General features: G+C 55.4%; 1 protein-coding gene across 1 annotated transcript in view; it reads right to left on the bottom strand.

The window, feature by feature from the left end:
- PRKCZ (protein kinase C zeta) overlaps nucleotides 1-22252 on the bottom strand; it is a 104491-nt gene that overhangs the window by 32288 nt on the left and 49951 nt on the right. Inside the window, exon 5 of the mRNA XM_007448940.1 lies at nucleotides 51-136. Within this exon, the coding sequence (XP_007449002.1) occupies nucleotides 51-136 (86 nt within the window). The remainder of the gene's footprint in view (nucleotides 1-50; nucleotides 137-22252) is intronic.

Genomic DNA, 22252 nt, shown 5'->3' with positions numbered 1-22252 from the left:
GGGGGGGCGGGGGGGAAGCACGCATCTCAGCGGCCTCGACAGCAACTCACCCTGTTAAAGCGCTTGGCTTGGAAGAGGTGGCCGTTGGCGCGGTACAGCTTCCGCCATCTTCTGGCTCCGCGGCGGTAGATGGATTCTGGAAAGAACATCAGAAAGGGGTAACGCCGAGCTGACACGTCTGCGTCCCCACAGCCACTCCTCACGCGATCCCGGGGTCGACCGCCCCTCGATGCCCCTTGGATGTGCCGCGAGGGCTGCCCTCCGCGGAGGGTCAGGCTGTGAAGACACCGGGGCCCGTGTGTCCTCCCACGTGTTTCCCTTCCACCCCCTTTCCTCCGAGCGAGAAAACCAGGCCCCTCTCCACACAGGGACAGGCTCTGACAGGCCGAGGGCCCCCTGGACGTGCACGCCCAACCGTCCCCAGAGGGACCCTGGCCGCCGGGGAGTCCACGGTCAGTCCGAGACAGGCATCCGTCCAGCCAGCACCATCCCGCCCCCTCCGTCCCGGGCTCCCGTTTGAAGAGCAAATCTAGGGACAGAAGTAAAGCCAAACCAACCGGACACTTATGCTGAACTGAAAGTCACCCAAACCGTCGCTTTCACAACCTGCATTCAATAATTCAAACTCCTGAGGAAGGAGGGCTGCTCGTTAAAAACGTGGAGCTAAACGTATAACCAGAACCGTTGGTTTTATTCTTCCTCAAAAATGTTTCCAACTTTGCTCCTTCAAAACACTTTGAAAGTATGTGAAAACAAAATACTCAGGATACAACGGGAAGCTTTGTGCTTTTACAAAGCTCTGCAGTGAAGGCGACTTTCATGAGAGTCAGGGAAGTGCCAGGAATATACTGACGTGGAAACTGTAACAGAATGTTTTTAAAACAAGCAAATTACAGCTCTGGCTGGAACCTGCCGAAACCAGGTCACAGTGACTGCAAAACCAGCTTCTCTCCTGTTAAATGGGAGACGAAGTGGGAAACTGAGAAGCCGACACCCAGACAGAACAGGGCCAGCCAGAGGTAGCGTCCTCACCCCCCAGCCCATCTGCCCTGGGCTCCAAGGGGTCCCTGGTGACGCCCCAGGACCCCTGCCCGGATGACAGGGTGCAGCCCTCCTGGCCTGATTTGGGGGAAGCCTGGCCCCCGGCAGGTTCCCGCTAACGTCCACAGGCCTGACTGCCCCATGTGTGGTGTACACACCCCTCGGCTGTCCCAGCAGACGGAGGCATAAGGCACCGAGTGACACAGACACACACAGGGAGCTGGGCTCTCAGCCGGGGACGCGGTGGCACGAGACTCCGGCTCTTTCTTGCGCTCACACACGTGCCGTGTGAAAGCCTGAAAATGCAGCCCACCGGATACCCTTCAAATTTGAGCAAAGCCACCCGAAATAAGAGACTCAAGGATGTCCTAGCAGAGGCCAAGGGATATTAGGGAGCCCCCAGCAGGCCAGAAAGATCAGCGAGGGGACAGGATGGAGCCCTGCCGACCCCTGGGCATGGAGCAGGACTGAAGGAAGGTGGGCGATGTCCCGCCGTCCACAGAGAAAAGCCTGGACCCCTGCTGCTACGTGCCCTCCCAGATCACACGTGGAAGCCCTAGCCCCAGCCCCCATGTGACTGTATTTGGAGGTGGGGCCCCTAAGGAAGCAATGGAGGGTAGTGGTCATAGCATAGGGCCCCTGACGGGATTAGCATCCTCACAAGAAGAGGAGACACTCAAGCTCGGTCTCCAGGGCGGGAGGACACCAGGGAGGTGGCAAGTGAGCCAAGTGTCCTCACCAGGCACCGACCCTGTTGGCACCTGGGCCTCAGCCGTCCAGGCTCCAGACCCTGGGCAGTAAGCTCCTGTGGTCTCCGCCCCCATCCAGGGTATTGTGAGGGCAGCCCACGCAGACTGGACGCCTGCCTCACTCCACATACAAGCCGTGGCCTCAAAAGATAAGGACTTAACCACGAGAGGCAAAGCGACAAATTTTAGAAGGAAATGTGGACAATCTTAACAATCCAAGGGGGAGAAAAATTCTGAAAACACAAAAGCACCGGCCCAAAGAGGAGAGGAACACACCTGAGTACCATGAGGGGAGGACGCGTGTCCATCCAGAGGCCACCCGAGAGGCAGACAAACCCCCGTCTCAATTATCAGCCGCACGCAAGAGACAGGTTAATGATTCAGGATGCGAGAGGCATTTCCACAGATCAGCGAGGAAAAAGCGACAGAAGCGTCAACAAAAGACAAGTCTCCGCAACGTCAAATACAGCCAAGGACCAGAGCAATTGGGAGTTGCCTGCCCTCCGAAGACACAGGGGCTAAACCGGGGCCAGAACTGACTGTCGAGAGGACACGTGCTTCCCCGGACCCAGCGATTGCGCTGCTCCGAGACCAAGGCGCAAGGGACCTCACACGTGGGCTCGCAGCCGGCAAAGTGTGTTTGAGGATGCCCAGGCCCATCGGCAAGAGGACAAGTGACCTGCGGGCGTGACTGTTCAGGAGGACCCGTCAGCCGTAACCTGACTTGAGCTATGCTGAGCAGCACAGATGCATCTTCCAAAATCAAACCAAATAAAAAATCAGTATGAAGTGACATACTGACGTCCATAACGTGGGCTCTGTGAGATGATGCCCTTGTTACCAAACTAAAAAATAAGCAAAACGGACAATGTGTTGTTTCAGGATGCGCAGGTATGAGATGAAATCCTTCTGGTCAGTGGAAGACCAGAAGCAGTGCGTCTGTGCTGGGCGGGTCGGCTGCTAAGGGCACGCGTGTCCACTCCGTTGTATGTTTTATAACACACGTGAGTCCCATGCTCTTGAAGTGCCTCGAGTGCCGCAGTAAACGATATACAGTCAGAATTGCAAAAACACAGAGGGAGGGGCCAGAGGCAGCAACAACGACATGGTTATAAACTAGTTTCAGATTTTAATAGAAACACAGAGCTCTGAGTCTGCACAGAAAGGCCCCCGCCGCTGCATGCGATCCCGCCGCAGGGGCCCACATCCACTCCCCCACCGGCTCGCACCCTGACCAGCGGGGAGCAGCGCCTGTGGACGTGCGCTTCACGCCCACGGCAGAACACTGACCCGCAGGGCTGCCGCAGAGGAGCCACGGCACTGATGTGACACTGCTCCCAGGCGACAGAAGTTGCAGATGTCCAAGTTAAGGGAGGGGAACCAGGGAGTAAAGTGGTGAGCAGGCAGGAGGGGGCCACATCCTCCAGGCCCCTCCCGACGACCAGCCCTCCTGGGGGAAGGGTCAGTGCACGTCCTGTGCACACAGGACCGCCGCGCAAGGTCGGGCAGAGGTGTGACCGTGCTGTTGTCTTTAACTGGAGACTGAGCATGGTTTCAGGAGGTGCCTCTTGGCAAGTTGGGGAATGTGGTGGTTAATTTCATGTGTCAGCTGCGTTGGGCCATGGTGCCCAGCTCTGTGGTCAAACATTATTCTGGATGTTTCTGTGAGGGTGTTTCCGGATGAAATGAACGTTTAAACCAATGGCCTCTGAGTGAAGCAGATTGCCTTCCGTAATGAGGGTGGGCCTCGTCCAATCAGGCGAAGGCCTGAAGAGACCCCAAGGCTGACGTCCCCCAGCGAGAGGAAGTCCTGCAGCAGATGGACTTGGACCTGAACTTCGGCAGTGGCTCTTCCTGCATCCAGCCTGCAGCCCCCGTGACCATGTGAACGAATCCCTTACAGTGAACACTCTCTCTACACACACGTCCTGTTTATTCTCCTTCTCTGGAGAACTGACTCACATGAACTCTCAGGTGGTACTTTCCATCACTCCCCACCCCAGGCAGAGACAGGAAGGTGCACAGTCCGGCTCCACACCCTGGCATCACTTCCGGCAGAGGCAGGGGAGCCCCTGTGGTGTCCAATCCACACCCATGTTGCCACCTGGAAAGCAGTGCCCAGGTGACTTACAAGGAACCACAAGGAACAGCAGGGCATCCTGCATTTAAAGAAATATATACAGTTTTTGTTCTGAAGTAATTTCAGACGTACAGAAAGTTGCAAAGACAGTCCAGAGAGCTCCTGTGTAACCTGCCTACAGCTTCCCCTCGGTTAGCATTGCTCCGACGCCGTGTGAAAAAGAAAAGGACACATGTTCTCAGAGAACACGCATGTGCAGAGTGCTTCCCGGGGCGGGCGCTCCGGGGATGACCCGCCCCACCGCCCGCTGCACCCGCCGCGGGCCCTGCGTGTCCACCTTCCCATTCGGCTGATCTCAGTGGTTAAATGGTCCTGAAGCCCAGCCGGGTGGGCTGGCAAGGCCTCCATGGGAAGCGGGCCCTGGGGGGCAGCTCCGGCTGACCCCGCAGCTGCTCCACCCGGTATCCTGGTGGGTCAGGAGGCTCCATCTCAGTCACCATGTCAAGGCCGACTTCGGAGTCAGAGTTGCTCGAAGTCAGAGCCTGCTGGGCACCTCGAGGTGTCCGGGCGCCTCCACGGTGCCCGTGCTCTGGACGGACACAGAGCAGGAACGACAGTGGGTCCTCGTGGCCCCGTCTGTTCAGCCGCTCCTATACCTTCTCTCAGCCTGAACGACACCCTCAAAGAAGCTCTCTGCTTGTCTTTGGAATTCTATAATTAGGACGGCTGCAGGGAACTTTAATGAGCTCAGTTTCTATGGCAATGGAGCATCTTGAGGGCTCTGACAAGGCGAAGAAAATACACTTTAAAAAGGGAGCTTAGAGCAACAGACCTTGAAACAAACCAGGCAGCCCCCAGCTTTTGGGGGGAGCATGGGGTGCTCCGAATTTTCAGGGCAGATCACGATGCTACTGGAAGCCTCTCTGTTTGCTGGACACGGACCCAGCGCCCAGGTGACCAGCCCAGCACAACCCCCGGACAGCCCTAGAGCACCTCGAAACTGTGGCGGGAGCGCTCCGGCGACGGGGCATGTGGGTCAGCCAAAAGCCTTCCTGGTGGTTCCAGGTTGGTGACCAGCCCGAGGCAAGACCAGGGAGTTGGTGAGGGGCCCTCGTCCCTCGGGCTGGGGGTGGGGTCCTCAGCATTGCGCGCGCTGCTGCCCCCAGGCCCAGCTCCCTCCGGGTGAGTGGCATCCCGTGGGGTCCATGCTCAGGAGGGCGGGGCCCGTGCCCAGTGCACAGCGCACTCACTCAGGCCACCCTGTCCTCACTGACCACACATGCCACCAGAAGGCTCCTACCGCAGGCTGCACGTGACCATCTAGAAACAGGAGTCTGGGGTTTACGTGGGACACTGGCCTGGCCATGGGCCACGTATCTGGTGCTGCTGAGAAGCCTGGTGGCCGCACAGGGACGAGGGATGGTGGCCAGTGTGGACAAACAGTCCCAGGAAGCCCACGGAGCCACACAGCTCGCCTGCAATTCCCAGTGGCTGGTGTCACCCAACCGTGGATCTGGCAGCCCACTGCTACACACACCAGATGGTCACTGTGTCTCAGGAGGGACCGGGCACTGCCCCCAGAGCCGTGTGACCCAGACCCATGTCCCCCTGTGGCTCTGCGGGTCATGCTGGGGGCAGAGCAGCGGTGAGCAGGACACAGCAGGGCCGGTGGGGTCGCCCCCTCCAGGGCCCTTTCCCTCGTGGCTTCCTGCCCCTCACTCTGATCTGTGTCCCAGCAGAAGATGCAACTTAAAATCCGCTGCTCTGAGAGGTGGGTGAAGGGGCCTGAGGCTACAGATGCAGACCTGGGAAGGGTCTCAGAGCCACCCTGGCAGGAAGCCAGCCACGTGGGGACAGTGGCAGTTTGGCCCTGTCAGCGGGCCCGGCTCCCACAGAAGCCTGCCTTCCGCACATGGTCCGCACGTGGTCCCAACGTGGCCCCCAGGCCTTGGCATTGCTGGTGCGGAGCTGACCTCATCTGGGTCTAAAGCAATCCAAGAAGGGCGACCCCAGGGATGTCATGGGTCCAGGGCCGTCACGTGACTGAAACCACCCAATCAGGCTGCAGAGAGGGGCTTCCCTCTGAGGCCATTCGCCCCTCCCTGGGCAGTGGAGAAGGGACACAGGGCCCGGGCGCGGCTGGCTGCGTGGACGAGGTGGGGCCAGCCCCAGGGTATGGCCACAGGAAGACAGAGCAACCAGGGCCAGGCTCGGCTGGACCCACCCCGCACTGCCGCCTCTGGACACGTGCTGTGGGGACGTCTCTTGCGGGGACTGACCATCAGCTGCGGCCACAGCTATCTGGAGCACGCGCCTGCGCCGTGGCCCGGCAGCACCGGTGGGGCCTCCCGCGGATGGGAAGCTGGGGACCGGGGCCAGCATGCGGTTCGTTTCCCTGAGCCTCATGCACGGCAGGAGAAGAGGCCCGAGGGCCCCCCCAGCGTGACGCGCTGTGTGCAAAGCGGCGGGGCAGGCACACGTCCCCTGAGGCTGGCGACACCTGCAGGAGTCCACCTGCTGGACACCTTCCCTGGTGGCCAAGATGGACATCTGAGTTGTGCCCGTGAGGACACAGCGGCTGAAGGTCAGGACGCTAGGCTCTGTGGACAGGAGAGTGGCCGCGGGAGCCATGGAGCAGCACCGGGGGTGGGGAGGGGAAAGGGGTGTCTCCCTCGAGGAGTGGCTGACGGACGCACCCTGACCCAGCGCTGGAGGCCCGAGTGGCGGATTCACTCTCACAAAGGCTCCGAGGGACAGGGTGGGCAGGCACGTGCAAGAGATCCAGCGAAGTACCAGGTTCCTGATTTTTGTAAAGAGAAATGCTTAAGTAAAGAAAGGTCTTCTGCTCCCCAGGACAGGAGCTGTGAGGACTGGACGGCGTCCTCTGTGTACAGCAGGGGCCCGGCCAGCACCCGACACCGGGGTTCAGGGAGACCAAGCCATCCAGACAGACCCAAGGAGGGCCCATCCCTGTTGGCTCGAGCTGCTGTCACAGGGCCCCAGACGCCCCATTAAAGAACAGACCTCGATGAGGCACAGGGGGCGCAAGGCCAGGGCCACACCCTAGGGGTTCCCAGAAAGGGCAGGCCTCCCAGGGCTCCTCAGAGCTGTCCCTTTGTCACCAAACACCATCAGTTAAGAAACCCAATCCTAAGAGGTGTTTTGAGAGGGAGGGGGGATATTATAACAGTTCAACTTTCTCACAGTTTTTATCACCAAGATACAAATTTGTCATGAAATGAGTTGAGTTTTGATGAAATGTCTGACCAATGTTTTCAGAAAGATTCTTTGGAAAAACATACACCAACTTGCAAGCGATCTGTTGCAGATGAGTTCCGCCGAACCACCTCCCCTCCATGCAGGCGTCCTCCTTTACGGACTCACTTCTTACAAACAGCATGAGTCCTGGAGCTGCTCAGAGCCCACCTGTGCTGCAGGGGTCCGTGTTCCCCCCAGACCCGCTGCACCTGCGGCCCGGAGCACAGGGCCGGGCCGACGGGAGAAAACCTCGGGCCCAGAACACGGGCACCCCGAGAGTGCCGGGGGAAACGATGGGAGGGGACTGAGGATGCAGCCCCTCCAAAGACAGCCAGTGGCAGCTGGGCCACAACTAGGACGGGCCGGCATCACGGCCAGACGGGCGGGTCAGGATGGGAGACAAGGCTGGTTCCCGGGAGGCCAAGCGGAGAGCGAGGCCCGGCGCTCGTGGGATCCAACTGCTGATGAAAACTGGGGGTTCAGGGCAGCCGAGACAAGCCCGCCCCGGGGGCTGCCTGGGTCCTCCCGGGACCCACAGACGGGCTGCAGCAGAGTCTGGGGGCTGGAGGCCCGGGTTCTGGCGACGGCCTCTGCCAGCTTACTCGGCAGAGGGGCTCCCGGGGTCTCTTCTCCTGTGGCACAAGCACCCCTCCCCACGACCCCATCGCCACATACACCTGGGGTCGGGGCCTCCACCCAGGAATTTGGGGGGCACGTTTGGTCCAAAACAATCTGCTCCTGGCCCCCCCAGATTCATGCCCCTCTCACACGCAAAACACACCCACTCCATCAACAGCCCCGAAGCCTTCACTCCTGCAGCAACACTGACGTCCAGTCTCACTGAAACATCATCTAAACCGGGGTGGGGTGACACTCAAGGTGCCCCCGGCCTGGACCTGGGAAAGTTGTGTGTTTCCAAAATGCAATGTTGGGGGACTTCCCTGGTGGTCCAGTGGTTAAGACTCGGGGCTCTCACTGCCGAGGGGGCAGGTTCAATCCCTGGTCGGGGAACTAAGATCCTGCAAGCCACATGGAGTGGCCAGAAAACAAAAACAAAATGCAATGTTGGGACAGGCACAGGATGGTCAGTCGCACTCCAAAAGGAGAAAGAGAAAAGGAGCGAAAGCAACAGGTCCCCAGCAAGCCCCAAACTTGGCCAGACAAATTCGCCAGATCTTTAAGGCTCTAGAATAACCTCTTTGGTTTCATGTTCTGCCCTCCAGCCTCACTGGAGTGGCGGGGGTGACCCCCACTACGAGGCTCTCTCAAAGTCCCAGAGGAAAGGGGAATGTGGAAAAATGAACCAAAAATCCAGGCTGCCCTTCAAGGCATTTGCTGAGTCCTACGCTGCACAAGTCCAGGGCAAAAGGCCAAGAAATCAAGCAGAAAGCAGCTGCTAAAAGGTTAAAAAAAAAAAAAGCTCGGTGGAGATTCTGTCTCCCCAGACTCACAGTGCTGGGGAGACAAAAGCTGGAGATTGGGGTCCTGGTGACCCCCCAGACTTTTCCAGCTGCAATTACTAAAAGATATTAAAGGAAAATGAGAAACAGACCAGCCTCAACAGAATCAAGGTGACTCACCCACACTCCATCTGCTGGGATAAAGTCAAATCCTTTCAAGAGGAAAATAACATCACTCAGAGCTCCTACACTTTTCCAAACACAGTATCTGATATTCAGTAAAAAGCTACCAAGAAGGCCAAGAAATAGGAGTATTTGACCAAATGGTCAATAAAAATGGACTCCCAGGAGATTCAGATATTCAACATATTATATTGAAAAAGACAGGTAAAATGAGAGAAGTTCACCTGTGAACTGGGTCTATTAAAAAAGGAATCAAATTCTAAAAACCCGAGCATTTTAGAAATTCTCAAAGTGAAAATACAATGATTGAAATGAATAATTCAGGAGACAGATTTAAGAGCAGGTTAGACAAAATAAGACATAGTAGCAGAAAAGATCCAGATTGCAACACAGTGGGGGGAAAACCAGGATGGAAGAAAGTGCAGGAAAGAGGAAGAGGGCATATGGGACATGGTGAAAAGACACGGATGTGGCGCCTGGGGGACAAAGGGAGAGGGGACGGGCACCATCTGAAAGGACACGGCTGATATATTACAGCAGAGACAAAAGACACTGTGCTGCAGATCCAAAAAACTCTACAAACTTCAGGATAAATTCAATATTCCCCCTCTTTTGCAAGGCTGCTAAAACAGAAGAACGAAGACCATTTTAAGGCAGCCAGAGAGGAAAGAGAAGCAACCAAGGGAGTAACGGGGGGACAGGCGAGTCTCTAACAGAAACGGCTGAGGCCAGATGATGCACCAGACGTGCTGAAAGAACAACACTGCCCACCTGGGCTCCACACCCAGAGAAAATGGCCTCAAAGACGAAGGCAACAGAAAGATGTTTGCACGGAAACAAAAACCAATTAGTTGTCAGCAAATCTCTGCCAGAAGAAATACTAAAGGGAGTTTTTCGGGAAGGAAGATGGTCTCGGACGTAAGCGCGATGCTGCAGGAAGAAATGTGTGCATCAGAAGGGGAATCTGAATGCACGCTATTTAAAACAACACTAACAATGATTGCGGAGTTTAAAATATAAGTAAAATGTACACACACGACAACAATAGCATAAAAATTGATAAGGGAATAAATAAATAAGACTAAAGCGTAGTAAGGTTCTTGCCTTACCCAGAAATAGTAAAAGTAGTAACTTAAGGTGCATTCCAACAATGTTTCTTAAAATTCCTAAGGTAGCCAGAATATTTTTTATTTTATTATTATTATTTTTTAAAATAATTTATTTATTATTTATTTTTGGCTGTGTTGGGTCTTTGTTGCTGCACGGGCTTTCTCTAGTTGTGGCGAGCGGGGGCTACTCTTCATTGCTGTGTGTGGGCTTCTCATTGCAGTGGCTTCTCTTGCTGTGGAGCACGGGCTCTAGGCGCACGGGCTTCAGTAGTTGTGGCTCACGGGCTCTAGAGCGCAGGCTCAGTAGCTGTGGTGCACGGGCTTAGCTGCTCCGAGGCATGTGGGATCTTCCCGGACCAGGGCTCGAACCCGTGTCCCCTGCATTGGCAGGTGGATTCTTAACCACTGCACCACCAAGGAAGTCCCTATTATTTTTTAAAATATGTATTTATTTATTTTATTTTTGGCTGTGTCGGGTCTTAGTTGCGCACGCAGGCTCCTTGTTGCAGCGTGCAGGCTTCTCTCTAGTTGTGGCGCGCAGGCTCCATAGCGTGTGGGTTCTGTAGTTGTGGCACGTGGCCTCTCTAGTTGTGGGCTGCATGCTCAGTAGTTGCGGCACGCAGGCTTAGCTGCCCCACGGCATGTGGGATCTTAGTTCCCCAACCAGGGCTCGAACCCATGTCCCCTGCATTGGAAGGCAGAGTCTTAACCACTGGACCACCAGGGAAGTCCCGCTAGAATTTTTTTTTTTTTTGGCTGCATTGGGTCTTCGCTGCTGCACGCGGGCTTTCTCTAGTTTTGGCGAGCAGGGGCTACCCTTTGTTGTGGTGTGTGGGCTTCTCATTGTCGTGGCTTCTCTTGTTGCAGAGCACGGGCTCTAGGTGCACGGGCTTCAGTAGCTGCAGCACACAGCCTCAGTAGTTGTGGCTCACAGGCTCTTGAGCACAGGCTCAGTAGTTGTGACACACGGGCTTAGTTACTCCACAGCATGTGGGATCTTCCTGGACCAGGGATCGAACCTGTGTCCCCTGTATTGGCAGGTGGATTCTTAACCACTGTGCCACCAGGGGAGTCCCTAGAGTATTTTTTTAAGTATATTTTTTAAAAGTATTACTTAACAAAGCTAGTAAAAAGCGGGGTGGGGTGATAAAAAAGTAACACTGGATTAAAACAAAAGAAGGCAGGAAAGGAAGGCCAAAAGAAAGAACACATAGGTCAGTTACAAAATTAATAGTAAGATGATTGATTTAAACTGTAACTTATCAGTATGACATTAAATGTAAATGAACTAAATGCTTCAGTAAAAGACACGGATTTCACACTAGATCAAAAACAACAACTAACTTCTGCTTATAAGAGCTGTCTCCAAAATATGATACAGAAAAGTTGAGAGTATAAAGATGGAAAAAATATACCACATAAACACTAAGATCCCCCCGTTCCCCCACCCCAACACACACAGGCATAGTTATACTAATGTCAGACAAAGGAGACATAAATGCTAATAATATTTTTCATCTAAAAGAGCAACATTTCATGATAAAAGTGTCAACTCAAAAGGAAGATATAATGATCCTAAATCTGTATGCACCTAATATAGCACAAAATACATGAAGGAAAACAAAAGGAAAAAATCAAATTTCCAATAATTTAATACCTATAGATATTAAAGATATTTTAAAGGATAATAAAGATATGTACTATGTCAATAAGTATGATTTAGACTTTAAAATATACTTAAAAACACAACTTACTAAAGGTGACAAGAAGAAATACAGAATCTGAATAGTTAATTTGTATTTTAAAAATTAAACCTAGAATTTAAAATGTTCCCACAAGGAAAACTCCAGGCTCGTGGAGCTTTGCTATAAATTCTTCTAAATAATTAATTTAGAAATAACATCAGTCTTAATGTAAATCTTCCCAAGAATTAAAAAAAAAGCTCAGGGACTTCCCTGGTGGTCCAGTGGTTAAGAATCTGCCTTCCAATGCGTGGGGCCCAGGTTTGATCGTGGTCGGGGAACTAGATCCACATGCACGGCGCAACTAAGAGTTCACATGCTGCAACGAAGAGCCCGTGAGCTGCAACTAAGACCTGGCACAGCCAAAATAAATTAAATAAGATACATAAATATTTTTTTAAAAAGCTCAATTAATTTTTTAAGGCCAATATACCTCCATGTTTAACTCTGACAACATTACCAAAAAAAGAAAATTATAGGTCAATTTCTCTTGTAAACATAGTTGCAAAAATACCAAAGAAATACTTGCAAATTGAATCCAGCAAAATATAGAAAGGATAACACATTATAGCCAAACAGGGTGAACTAAGTGAATGCAAGGTTGGTTTAACATTCAAAGCCAAATAACGTAATTCACTTTATTAACAGAATAAAAGAGAAAAGTATGTCAACAGATGAAAAAAAAATCCATCTGGTAAAATTCTATGTCATTCAGGATAAAACCCTCAACTAGGAATAAAATAGAACCTCCTTAATTTGATGATGGGAATTTACAAAAGAAAGAAAAGTCATTCAGCAAACAACATCCTTAATGGTAAAATTTTGAAAACTCTCCACTGAAATCTAGAACGAGAGGATGCCTGTTGTCAGCATTTCTGTTCCATAATGTTTTGGACACAGGCTCAATGTTTTGGAAAGATAAACAGTGCCAGTACCACAAGGCAACAGCTGAAGGTTTGGAAATAGAAATAAAACTCACTGGCGAAATGGTAGTATATATAGGAAACCCAAAGGGACCTGCAGATAAAATACCAGGATTTTTAAAAAATTAATTAATTAATTTATTTATTTATTTATGGCTGCGTTGGGTTCGTTGATTCGCCATTGTCACAAAATACACCATGGAGATAAATTTTAAAAGCTGTTTTTCATATTTAATATGACTACTTTATTTTTTTTAATTTATTTTATTTTATTTATTTTTGGCTGCGTTGGGTCTTCGTGGCTGCACACGGGCTTTCTCTAGTTGCAGCGAGCGGGGGCTACTCTTTGTTGCAGTGCGCGGGGGGGTCCTCATTGCGGTGGCTTCTCTTGTTGCGGAGCACAGGCTCTAGGCACGCAGGCTCCAGTAGTTGTGGCATGCAGGCTCAGGAGTTGTGGCTCCTGGGCTCTAGAGCACAGGCTCAGTAGTTGTGGTGCAAGGGCTTAGCTGCTCCACAGCATGTGGGATCTTCCTGGACCAGGGATCAAACCCGTGTGCCCTGCACTGGCAGGCAGATTCTTAACCACTGTGCCACCAGGGAAGCCCCAAAATACTAGGATTATTATGTGAATTAACAAGGTTGCTGGACGAGAGTTCAACAGTCAACTGCATTTCTCCATACATTTTTATAAGCAAACAAATAGAAAACAAAATTATAAAAGGAACACCACTTAAAGCAGCATTAAAAAGTAAATGGCAGAGACTTCCCTAGTGGTCCAGTGGTTAAGAATCTGCCTTCCAATGTAGGGGACGCGAGGTCAATCCCTGGTTGGGGAACTAAGATCCCACATGCTGCAGGGGAACTAAGACCCAATGCAGCCAAAAATAAAATAAAATAGATAAATAATAATAATTTAAAAAATTGCCCAGAAGCAAACAAACACTAATAAATTCTTAAAAAAAAAAAAAAAGGTAAACAGCAGTGAAGTGATCTAACAAAAATCGTGCGGGACTGCTACACAGAAGACCACAAATGTTACTGCAAGAATTTAAAGAAGAGTTAAATCTATTTTCATGGATTGGAAACCTCAGTGCTGTAAAGATGCCAATTCTCCCATGTTGATCTACGAACTCAAATGTAATCCAAATAAAATATCTCATTGGGTTTTGGGAAACTTATAACCAACTGTAAAATTCGTATAGAAATGGAAAAAGTAAAAAACAACCAAGATACTCTTGAAGAAAAATAAAATTGCAGGACTTAAGACACAATGATATTAAGAGTTATTAACGCTGAGTTAGGGGACTTCCCTGGTGGCACAGCGGTTAAGAATCGCCCGCTAATGCAGGGAACACAGGTTCGATCCCTCGTCCGGGAAGATCCCACATGCCACGGAGCAACTGAGCCCGTGTGCCACAACTACTGAGCCTGTGCTCTAGAGCCCATGAGCCACAACTACTGAGCCCATGTGCTGCAACTACTGATGCCTGTGTGCCTAGAGCCCGTGCTCCGCCACAAGAGAAGCCACTGCATGAGAAGCCCGTGCACCGCAATGACGAGTAGCCCCTGCTCGCCGCAACTAGAGAAAGCCTGCGCACAGCAATGAAGACCCAACATAGACCAAAAGAATTAAAATAAGTAAACAAATTAATAAAAGAAAAAAAAAGCTGAGCTAAAACTGTGTGATATTGGTGTAAAAGGCCAACAGGACAGAACAAGTCCAGAGACAGCCCGCCCCCACCCCAGACAATGTATGATAAGGATGTCACTGAATCGTGGCGAGAAAAGGATGGGTTTTCCTATAAGTGGTTCTGGATCAACTGGTTATCACCACGGCAGGGGGCCGGTGGGGGGGGGCGCAGATAACCTCCGCCCCGACCTCACGCCATACACAAAACTCACTCCCAGGTGACGCAGGACAAATGAAAAGCTGCAATTTGGGCAGGAGAGAAAATACTCAGGACCTGGGCTTAAGGGGATATTTCTTTAACAGGATAGAAAAAGCACTAATTGTACAGTGAGCGTCCAGTGTTTGTTCATCAAGAGTGGAAAGGCAAGCCGCCGAGTGAGGGGAGATGTTGGCAGCGTCACATCCGCAACACACAACGAGCTCCTGCAAAGCAGGAAAACAGATGCACAGCCGATTAAGTTGTTTTTAAACAACCTGATTTTGAAACTAAGCAAAAGACTTGGACAGCAGTGGGTCCTAAACAGCCCGTTAGCGAGAAGATGCTTACTTAGCCTCAGGGGTAAAGAGGAGATCGGACCAAGGCCACGATGTGGGACCATTCACACGTGCTCTGCTTGCAAAGAGCTTCTGACAAGCCCGTGTGCTGGAGGACGTGTGAGCGGGACCCCTACAGCCCCAGAAGAGGGTGGAAACGCAAAGTTATCACGACTGTGCTCCCGGCACACGCCTCCTAAAACCCTAGGAGTCCTGAGAGTGTTCTGTAAGCTGATGAGATTGGCTTTAGGTTGGGGGCTGTCGTCACAGTCCAAGGCGTAATTAGACGGCTGGAACTTTCGGCCCTACACCCGCCCTCTGGGGAGGGGAGAGTGACGGGAGGTGGGCTGCCCCCCCAGCCATTTCTCTCCCCTCTCTCCACACTTCAACACCATCTGCCCTGTCCTCAAAGATTTGAGCCACAGGTCCCCATCTCTTTAGCTCAACACCACTGACCTTAACCTTCCCTGCCCTCATCAACACCGCAGACCTACATCCCTCAGGATCGCCCACCTGCAGGCCTGTGTCCGTGCCTGCACCCAACCTTCCCTCTGCCTGACGCCAGCCCACCTCTGTGATATTCCTCATCCAACCTAAGAGGCCATCAACTGTCAGAAACACCGTGATTTTAGGCACGAGAAAGAAAGAAAATGTTGCCGGCTAAACGGGGACACCCAGACCTGCACGATGCTCTCCGATTTCAGCCATGTTAGGAAGCGGGAGGCTGGTCCTGGAACTGACGGAACGCGGTGTGTGGGGGAGGCTCCCGGCTCTCCTGAAAGGAAGCCAGCTTGCCCTTCACCCTGCGCTGATCTCTTCCACTTGGGTGGAAATCTGGGAGCCTCGATGGACAGATGGTTGGACAGGAGGCTGGACACACACGTGCCAAATTCTTGTGAATCCTGAGCTTGAGGATCAGATCGTAAGGAACAAGGACTGCGGAAAGGATCTGGACCCCCTGAAGCAGGAGCCCAGAGAGGCTCTGGCGAGGGTGGGATCCGTCCCAGGCAGGGCTGAGGTCCAAGTGGTGAGCTGGCGGGGCGCCGGGGGCAGCGCTCAAGAGTGAGTGCCCCCAAATGCAGGCCGGTGGCCACCCACAGTGGCAGCAGCGAGCGGCAGGGAGGGTGGTTCTCTTGGATAAACCAGCCCTTAGGAGCAGATCAGAAACTAGATGAAAGAGGTGGGCGGGGGTGTGGGGGGGGGTCCCTCTCCTTACACCCCTGCCCTGCAGGGCTCCATGCCCACCAGCCCAGGCCAGGCCATGTGCAGGGCTTTTCCACCAGTGATGATTTGAAGGTGGGCGAGTGACCAAGGGCATGAGGCGTCGGTGTGACCCAGCAGCCGGGGACCCTGATGAGGCGCCTGACGGAGGGTAATCCCCTCTGGGGAAACCAGCACTGCAGAGGTCCAGCCGCTCAAGGATGAGCCGGGGTCAGTCCTGGCTGTTGGGTCTCCTGCCTCAGTTTTAGAGGATCTGTTCTCAGTTGTTGGTCACTCACGGAAGCCCTTAGGAAACGCCCCCTCCTGTCCGGCTCTTCCCCCTCCCGGGGCCCCCCTGGCAGAAACCTGCGCTCCCTCAATGCCCAGCCAGCGACCAAGTCCCCAAATTTTTCCTGTGGCTGAGGCTGGACTCTCCCCAGGCCTCCTGCCTGCACCTGGCCACAGCCTCCCTGCCCCGTCCCCAGCCCAGGCCCTGGGAAGCCACCACCTTTCCCGTGTGGCTCCCAACACCGACACGATCAAATCTCAGGGACACACACGACCCGCAGGCCGTGATCTGGGCTCCCCCTGCCTCCTCGGGCGGGTCTGTAAGAAGGTCCGTGAACAGGGCTGCTGAGAGGCCGAGCCCAGGTGCAGCTCCGAGGGTGAGCTGGTATCAGCCCCCACGTCACAGCTGCTGCCAGCACCCTCTCCCTGTCCCAGGCCCGGCCCCCTCCACGGGCATCCTGATGAAGCTCAGTTCAGCGGTTGTAATTAGTTTTTTTTTTTTGCGGTACGTGGGCCTCTCACTGTTGTGGCCTCACCCGTTGCAGAGCACAGGCTCCGGACGCGCAGGCTCAGCGGCCATGGCTCACGGGCCCAGCCGCTCCGGGGCATGTGGGATCTTCCCGGACCGGGGCACGAACCTGTGTTCCCTGCATCGGCAGGCGGACTCTCAACCACTGCGCCACCAGGGAAGCCCTGTAATTAGTTTTTTAATACCCGTTACAACCTCTGATCATCAGAGGAGAAAGGGGCAGGCACCGTGGACTCCACTTTACAGATGAGCAAACTGAGGCCATCCAAGGCCAGGGGTCCCGGAGAGAGCTGGAGGGGGCTCCCAGGCTGCCCCCGCCCCAGTGAGCCCGCCAGTGCCTTCCGTCTGGGTCTCGCTCTCACTCCAGGAACCCCTCTAGAGGGGGCCAGAAACCGCCCACAGTGGGGGGCCGGGAAGCCCCTGTGCTCGGCTGAGTATCCACCCCCAGGGATGACCCGTCCTAGTCCCCGAGCCTGTGCCTGTGTCACCTGACATGACAACAGGGACTCCGCTGGTGCGATTAAGGTAAGGACCCTGGGAGGGGATGATCCTGGATTATCTGGGGGCCAGTGTCATCACGAGGTCCTTGTGAAGGGGAGGCAGGAGGGTCAGAGTCAGAGAGAAGATGTGATGACGGAAGCCCTCAGGTGTGCCTCTCACTCAGCCCGGCCCCCAGCGGCTCGCCTGCCCCAACCATCTTTGGTCCAATGAGGAACAAGAGGGAGGCCTCTGAGAGACACAGAGACAGAGAGACAGACAGACAGACAGACAGAGACAGAGAGGTGACTAAGGCGGGGCCTCCCTTCCCTCACCCTGCTGCTGTCCTGGGACCACGCTGGGGACCAGGCAGGGCCCTCCCCCTGCCCTGGACTCACCCCGGTCCTCGTGGCCAGCCCCGTCCACCCTGGAGGAAGGATTCCTGTCCCCACAGCACGTCTCGAAGCAGCCGGCCAGCTCTTCCTCGCGGCTCTCAGCCACGTGATCACCTCGTCCCAAATCCACTCCGCTCGGATGGCCATTTAGCGAGACCCGCACACGCCAGCACGATCCCCGTCCTATCAACCACAAGCCCCGGGCACGCCCACGGCTCCCCCCACCGCCCCTCAGCTCCTTTCAGGTCCCTGTCTGCAAGCAGCCTGCGGGCCCCTCCTGCTGGCCAGGGCCAAGCCAGCTGCTGGTCGTCTGCGAGCACAAGGCCAGAGCGCTGCCTCCTTTCTGGGATCGAAGCGCCAGACCTGGGAGAGGGGCAGCGAGGCCATGACACACAACCACACGCCCTTTGCAGCCACGCGACAGGACGTGGCCTCAGTGCCTGAGAGGCTGGCACCGTGATGAGACCACCTTCCCACGAGTGCCGTGTCCTCCATGACCTCAGCATCCACGCCGGAATCGCACCACGATGCTCGAACGCCCACCGAGGCCGCACAAATGAACAGCAGTAAACCAGGGGTCAGCTGAGCAGCTGTCGGCGTCCTTGGCTGATTAAGTAACTGGACGTGTCTGACCACGAACGGAGACTTAGTGGAGAGTCCTGGAGGCTGCTCCCCTCACTCGGAAGATGGTGTCCGTGCACCTACCCACATCCACCTGTCCACATCCACGTTAACCTGCCTGCGTCCACCTGTCCACACTCATCTCTCTGCACTCACCTGCCCACACTTACCTGCACGGTTCACGTGGGACCCACCCTCCAGTTCCCCCTTTCCTGGTCCTTCCAGGTCCTGCCAATCTTCTCCCAGCGCTGGACTCCTGCCCCCTTTCCCTGACCCTCTGCTGCCGTGTCTTTGGCCTCCTGGGCAGCAGCGGGCCACACAGGCCTGCTGGCCCTGACCCACCCCACTCAGCATGGGGCGCCTGCCTGGTCCACGCTCTGACCGCGCAGCTCCCGCCTCCGGCAGGCGGACTCTCAACCACTGCGCCACCAGGGAAGCCCTGTAATTAGTTTTTTAATACCCGTTACAACCTCTGATCATCAGAGGAGAAAGGGGCAGGCACCGTGGACTCCACTTTACAGATGAGCAAACTGAGGCCATCCAAGGCCAGGGGTCCCGGAGAGAGCTGGAGGGGGCTCCCAGGCTGCCCCCGCCCCAGTGAGCCCGCCAGTGCCTTCCGTCTGGGTCTCGCTCTCACTCCAGGAACCCCTCTAGAGGGGGCCAGAAACCGCCCACAGTGGGGGGCCGGGAAGCCCCTGTGCTCGGCTGAGTATCCACCCCCAGGGATGACCCGTCCTAGTCCCCGAGCCTGTGCCTGTGTCACCTGACATGACAACAGGGACTCCGCTGGTGCGATTAAGGTAAGGACCCTGGGAGGGGATGATCCTGGATTATCTGGGGGCCAGTGTCATCACGAGGTCCTTGTGAAGGGGAGGCAGGAGGGTCAGAGTCAGAGAGAAGATGTGATGACGGAAGCCCTCAGGTGTGCCTCTCACTCAGCCCGGCCCCCAGCGGCTCGCCTGCCCCAACCATCTTTGGTCCAATGAGGAACAAGAGGGAGGCCTCTGAGAGACACAGAGACAGAGAGACAGACAGACAGACAGACAGAGACAGAGAGGTGACTAAGGCGGGGCCTCCCTTCCCTCACCCTGCTGCTGTCCTGGGACCACGCTGGGGACCAGGCAGGGCCCTCCCCCTGCCCTGGACTCACCCCGGTCCTCGTGGCCAGCCCCGTCCACCCTGGAGGAAGGATTCCTGTCCCCACAGCACGTCTCGAAGCAGCCGGCCAGCTCTTCCTCGCGGCTCTCAGCCACGTGATCACCTCGTCCCAAATCCACTCCGCTCGGATGGCCATTTAGCGAGACCCGCACACGCCAGCACGATCCCCGTCCTATCAACCACAAGCCCCGGGCACGCCCACGGCTCCCCCCACCGCCCCTCAGCTCCTTTCAGGTCCCTGTCTGCAAGCAGCCTGCGGGCCCCTCCTGCTGGCCAGGGCCAAGCCAGCTGCTGGTCGTCTGCGAGCACAAGGCCAGAGCGCTGCCTCCTTTCTGGGATCGAAGCGCCAGACCTGGGAGAGGGGCAGCGAGGCCATGACACACAACCACACGCCCTTTGCAGCCACGCGACAGGACGTGGCCTCAGTGCCTGAGAGGCTGGCACCGTGATGAGACCACCTTCCCACGAGTGCCGTGTCCTCCATGACCTCAGCATCCACGCCGGAATCGCACCACGATGCTCGAACGCCCACCGAGGCCGCACAAATGAACAGCAGTAAACCAGGGGTCAGCTGAGCAGCTGTCGGCGTCCTTGGCTGATTAAGTAACTGGACGTGTCTGACCACGAACGGAGACTTAGTGGAGAGTCCTGGAGGCTGCTCCCCTCACTCGGAAGATGGTGTCCGTGCACCTACCCACATCCACCTGTCCACATCCACGTTAACCTGCCTGCGTCCACCTGTCCACACTCATCTCTCTGCACTCACCTGCCCACACTTACCTGCACGGTTCACGTGGGACCCACCCTCCAGTTCCCCCTTTCCTGGTCCTTCCAGGTCCTGCCAATCTTCTCCCAGCGCTGGACTCCTGCCCCCTTTCCCTGACCCTCTGCTGCCGTGTCTTTGGCCTCCTGGGCAGCAGCGGGCCACACAGGCCTGCTGGCCCTGACCCACCCCACTCAGCATGGGGCGCCTGCCTGGTCCACGCTCTGACCGCGCAGCTCCCGCCTCACAGCGGCTCCAGGACAGGCCCCAGCTTCCCTCTCCTTCCCCCACCTCCAGCCAGGCCAGGTACCCTCAGTGTCCGAGCTCTGCCCACACCAGGGCCCAGTCCGGTGCCCCCGCTCCCCCTCCCACCCGGGCAGAGCCAGCTCCCCTCTACCCCTTATCTCGGCTGAAACAGCGTCTCCTCGTGGAAGCAGCCCTCCCAGGGCCCTTCCGGCCACGCGCCTGTGCCCTCCCGCCCTCTAGGGCACAAACTCCACACGGACAGGTGGCGCCATCCCAGTCCCTGAAGCGGACACGGTCACCAGGGGCCTTGTACACAGAAGGCCGCGAGGTGCGGGCGGTCTGTGATGAGCCAGGTCTACCCTCTTCTCGCTGCTCCAGGGGAAGCGCCCAGCGTCCGCCCGACCGCCGTGCCAGCCTCGCGGCTCCACGGGCCCCGAGTCTGGGTTTCAGCCAAAGAGAACGTAGCCGTGTGACCCCAGTTTTGATTTTCAGCTGCTGACAGCCGTCGAGCACCCCATTCCCTTCCCTTGCCTCCACAGCTGAGGGAGCTGACGAGAAAGCCCCAAAGCCACCTCCTGTGGCACCGGGAGAGGGTCACAGCCCGAACGCCCTGGCCCTGCTCCCCCACGCCCCCCGAAACCCAAGCTGCTCTCTCAAGTCGCCTGGGACTGCCTCGGGGGCCCACGCTGCTCCCCCGAGAGCCTCGTGACGCCAACAGGAAAGGAACCCCGCACAGTCCAGGTCACGGGGAGGTGCCGGTCTCCCCCCAGCCCCCCACCGCCGCCCGAACACAGATGCCGGGAAACACTGGCGGCCACACGGCGAGGAGCGGGTGGTGTTGCCCCAAGTCCCACGTCCCATGCAGCCCCGTCAGTTACCCTAGTCCTGGACCGTGAGCTTCCCGAGGGCCGTCTTCACATCTCTTCACGGTGGGTCTTAAGGAGCAACGGCTAAACGGACAAAGCGGCCGATGTTCAAGTACCCATACCGCCCCCCTCCCCGCCCCATTCTAAGAGGGACTAAGAAACAAAGTGCAGCCCCACCCGCTGGGGAAGGCTTCCCAGAGAACGCGGCTTATTCGACTTCTTCATGATATTAAAGATTTGTCGGGCTTCCCTGGTGGCGCAGTGGTTGAGAGTCCGCCTGCCTATGCAGGGGCCAAGGGTTCGAGCCCTGGTCCGGGAAGATCCCACATGCCGCGGAGCAACTAAGCCCGTGCGCCACAACTACGGAGCCTGCGATCTAGAGCCCGCGAGCCACAGCTACTGAGCCCGCACGCCTAGAGTCCGTGCTCCGCAACAAGAGAAGCCACTGCAATGAGAAGCCCGCGCACAGCAACAAAGACCCAACTCAGCCAAAACTAAATAAATAAATAAATAAATTTATTAAAAAAGAATCCGCCTGCCAATGCAGGGGACAGGGGTTTGAGCCCTGACCCCCCTGCCAATGCATGGGGCACGGGTTCGAGCCCTGGTCTGGGAAGATCCCACGTGCTGTGGAGCAACTAATCCCGTGCACCACAACTACGGAGCCTGAGCTCTAGAGCCCACGAGCCACGACTACTGAGCCCACGCGCCACAACTACTGAAGCCCACGGACCTAGAGGCCGTGTTCTGCAATGAGAAGCCACCACAATGAAAAGCCCCCACGCCCCCACGAAGAGTAGCCCCCACTCGCCGTAAGCCCACGTACAGCAACGACGACACAACGCAGCCAAAAATGAAGTAATAAAATAATAAAATAAAAGTAGGTTTGTCACGTTGATATGAATCGATTAGAGAGATGGTTAGAAAGAGGGCAGGGGCCACGTGTTAGTAAAGGCCTCGCACATGGGGGGAGGGGCAGAAGAGCGAGGCGGGGGGCGGG

The sequence above is a fragment of the Lipotes vexillifer genome, unplaced genomic scaffold (assembly GCF_000442215.2).
Source record: "Lipotes vexillifer unplaced genomic scaffold, Lipotes_vexillifer_v1.1 scaffold835, whole genome shotgun sequence".
Lineage (NCBI taxonomy): Eukaryota > Metazoa > Chordata > Mammalia > Artiodactyla > Lipotidae > Lipotes > Lipotes vexillifer.
This window is presented reverse-complemented; position numbering and strand designations above follow the sequence as displayed.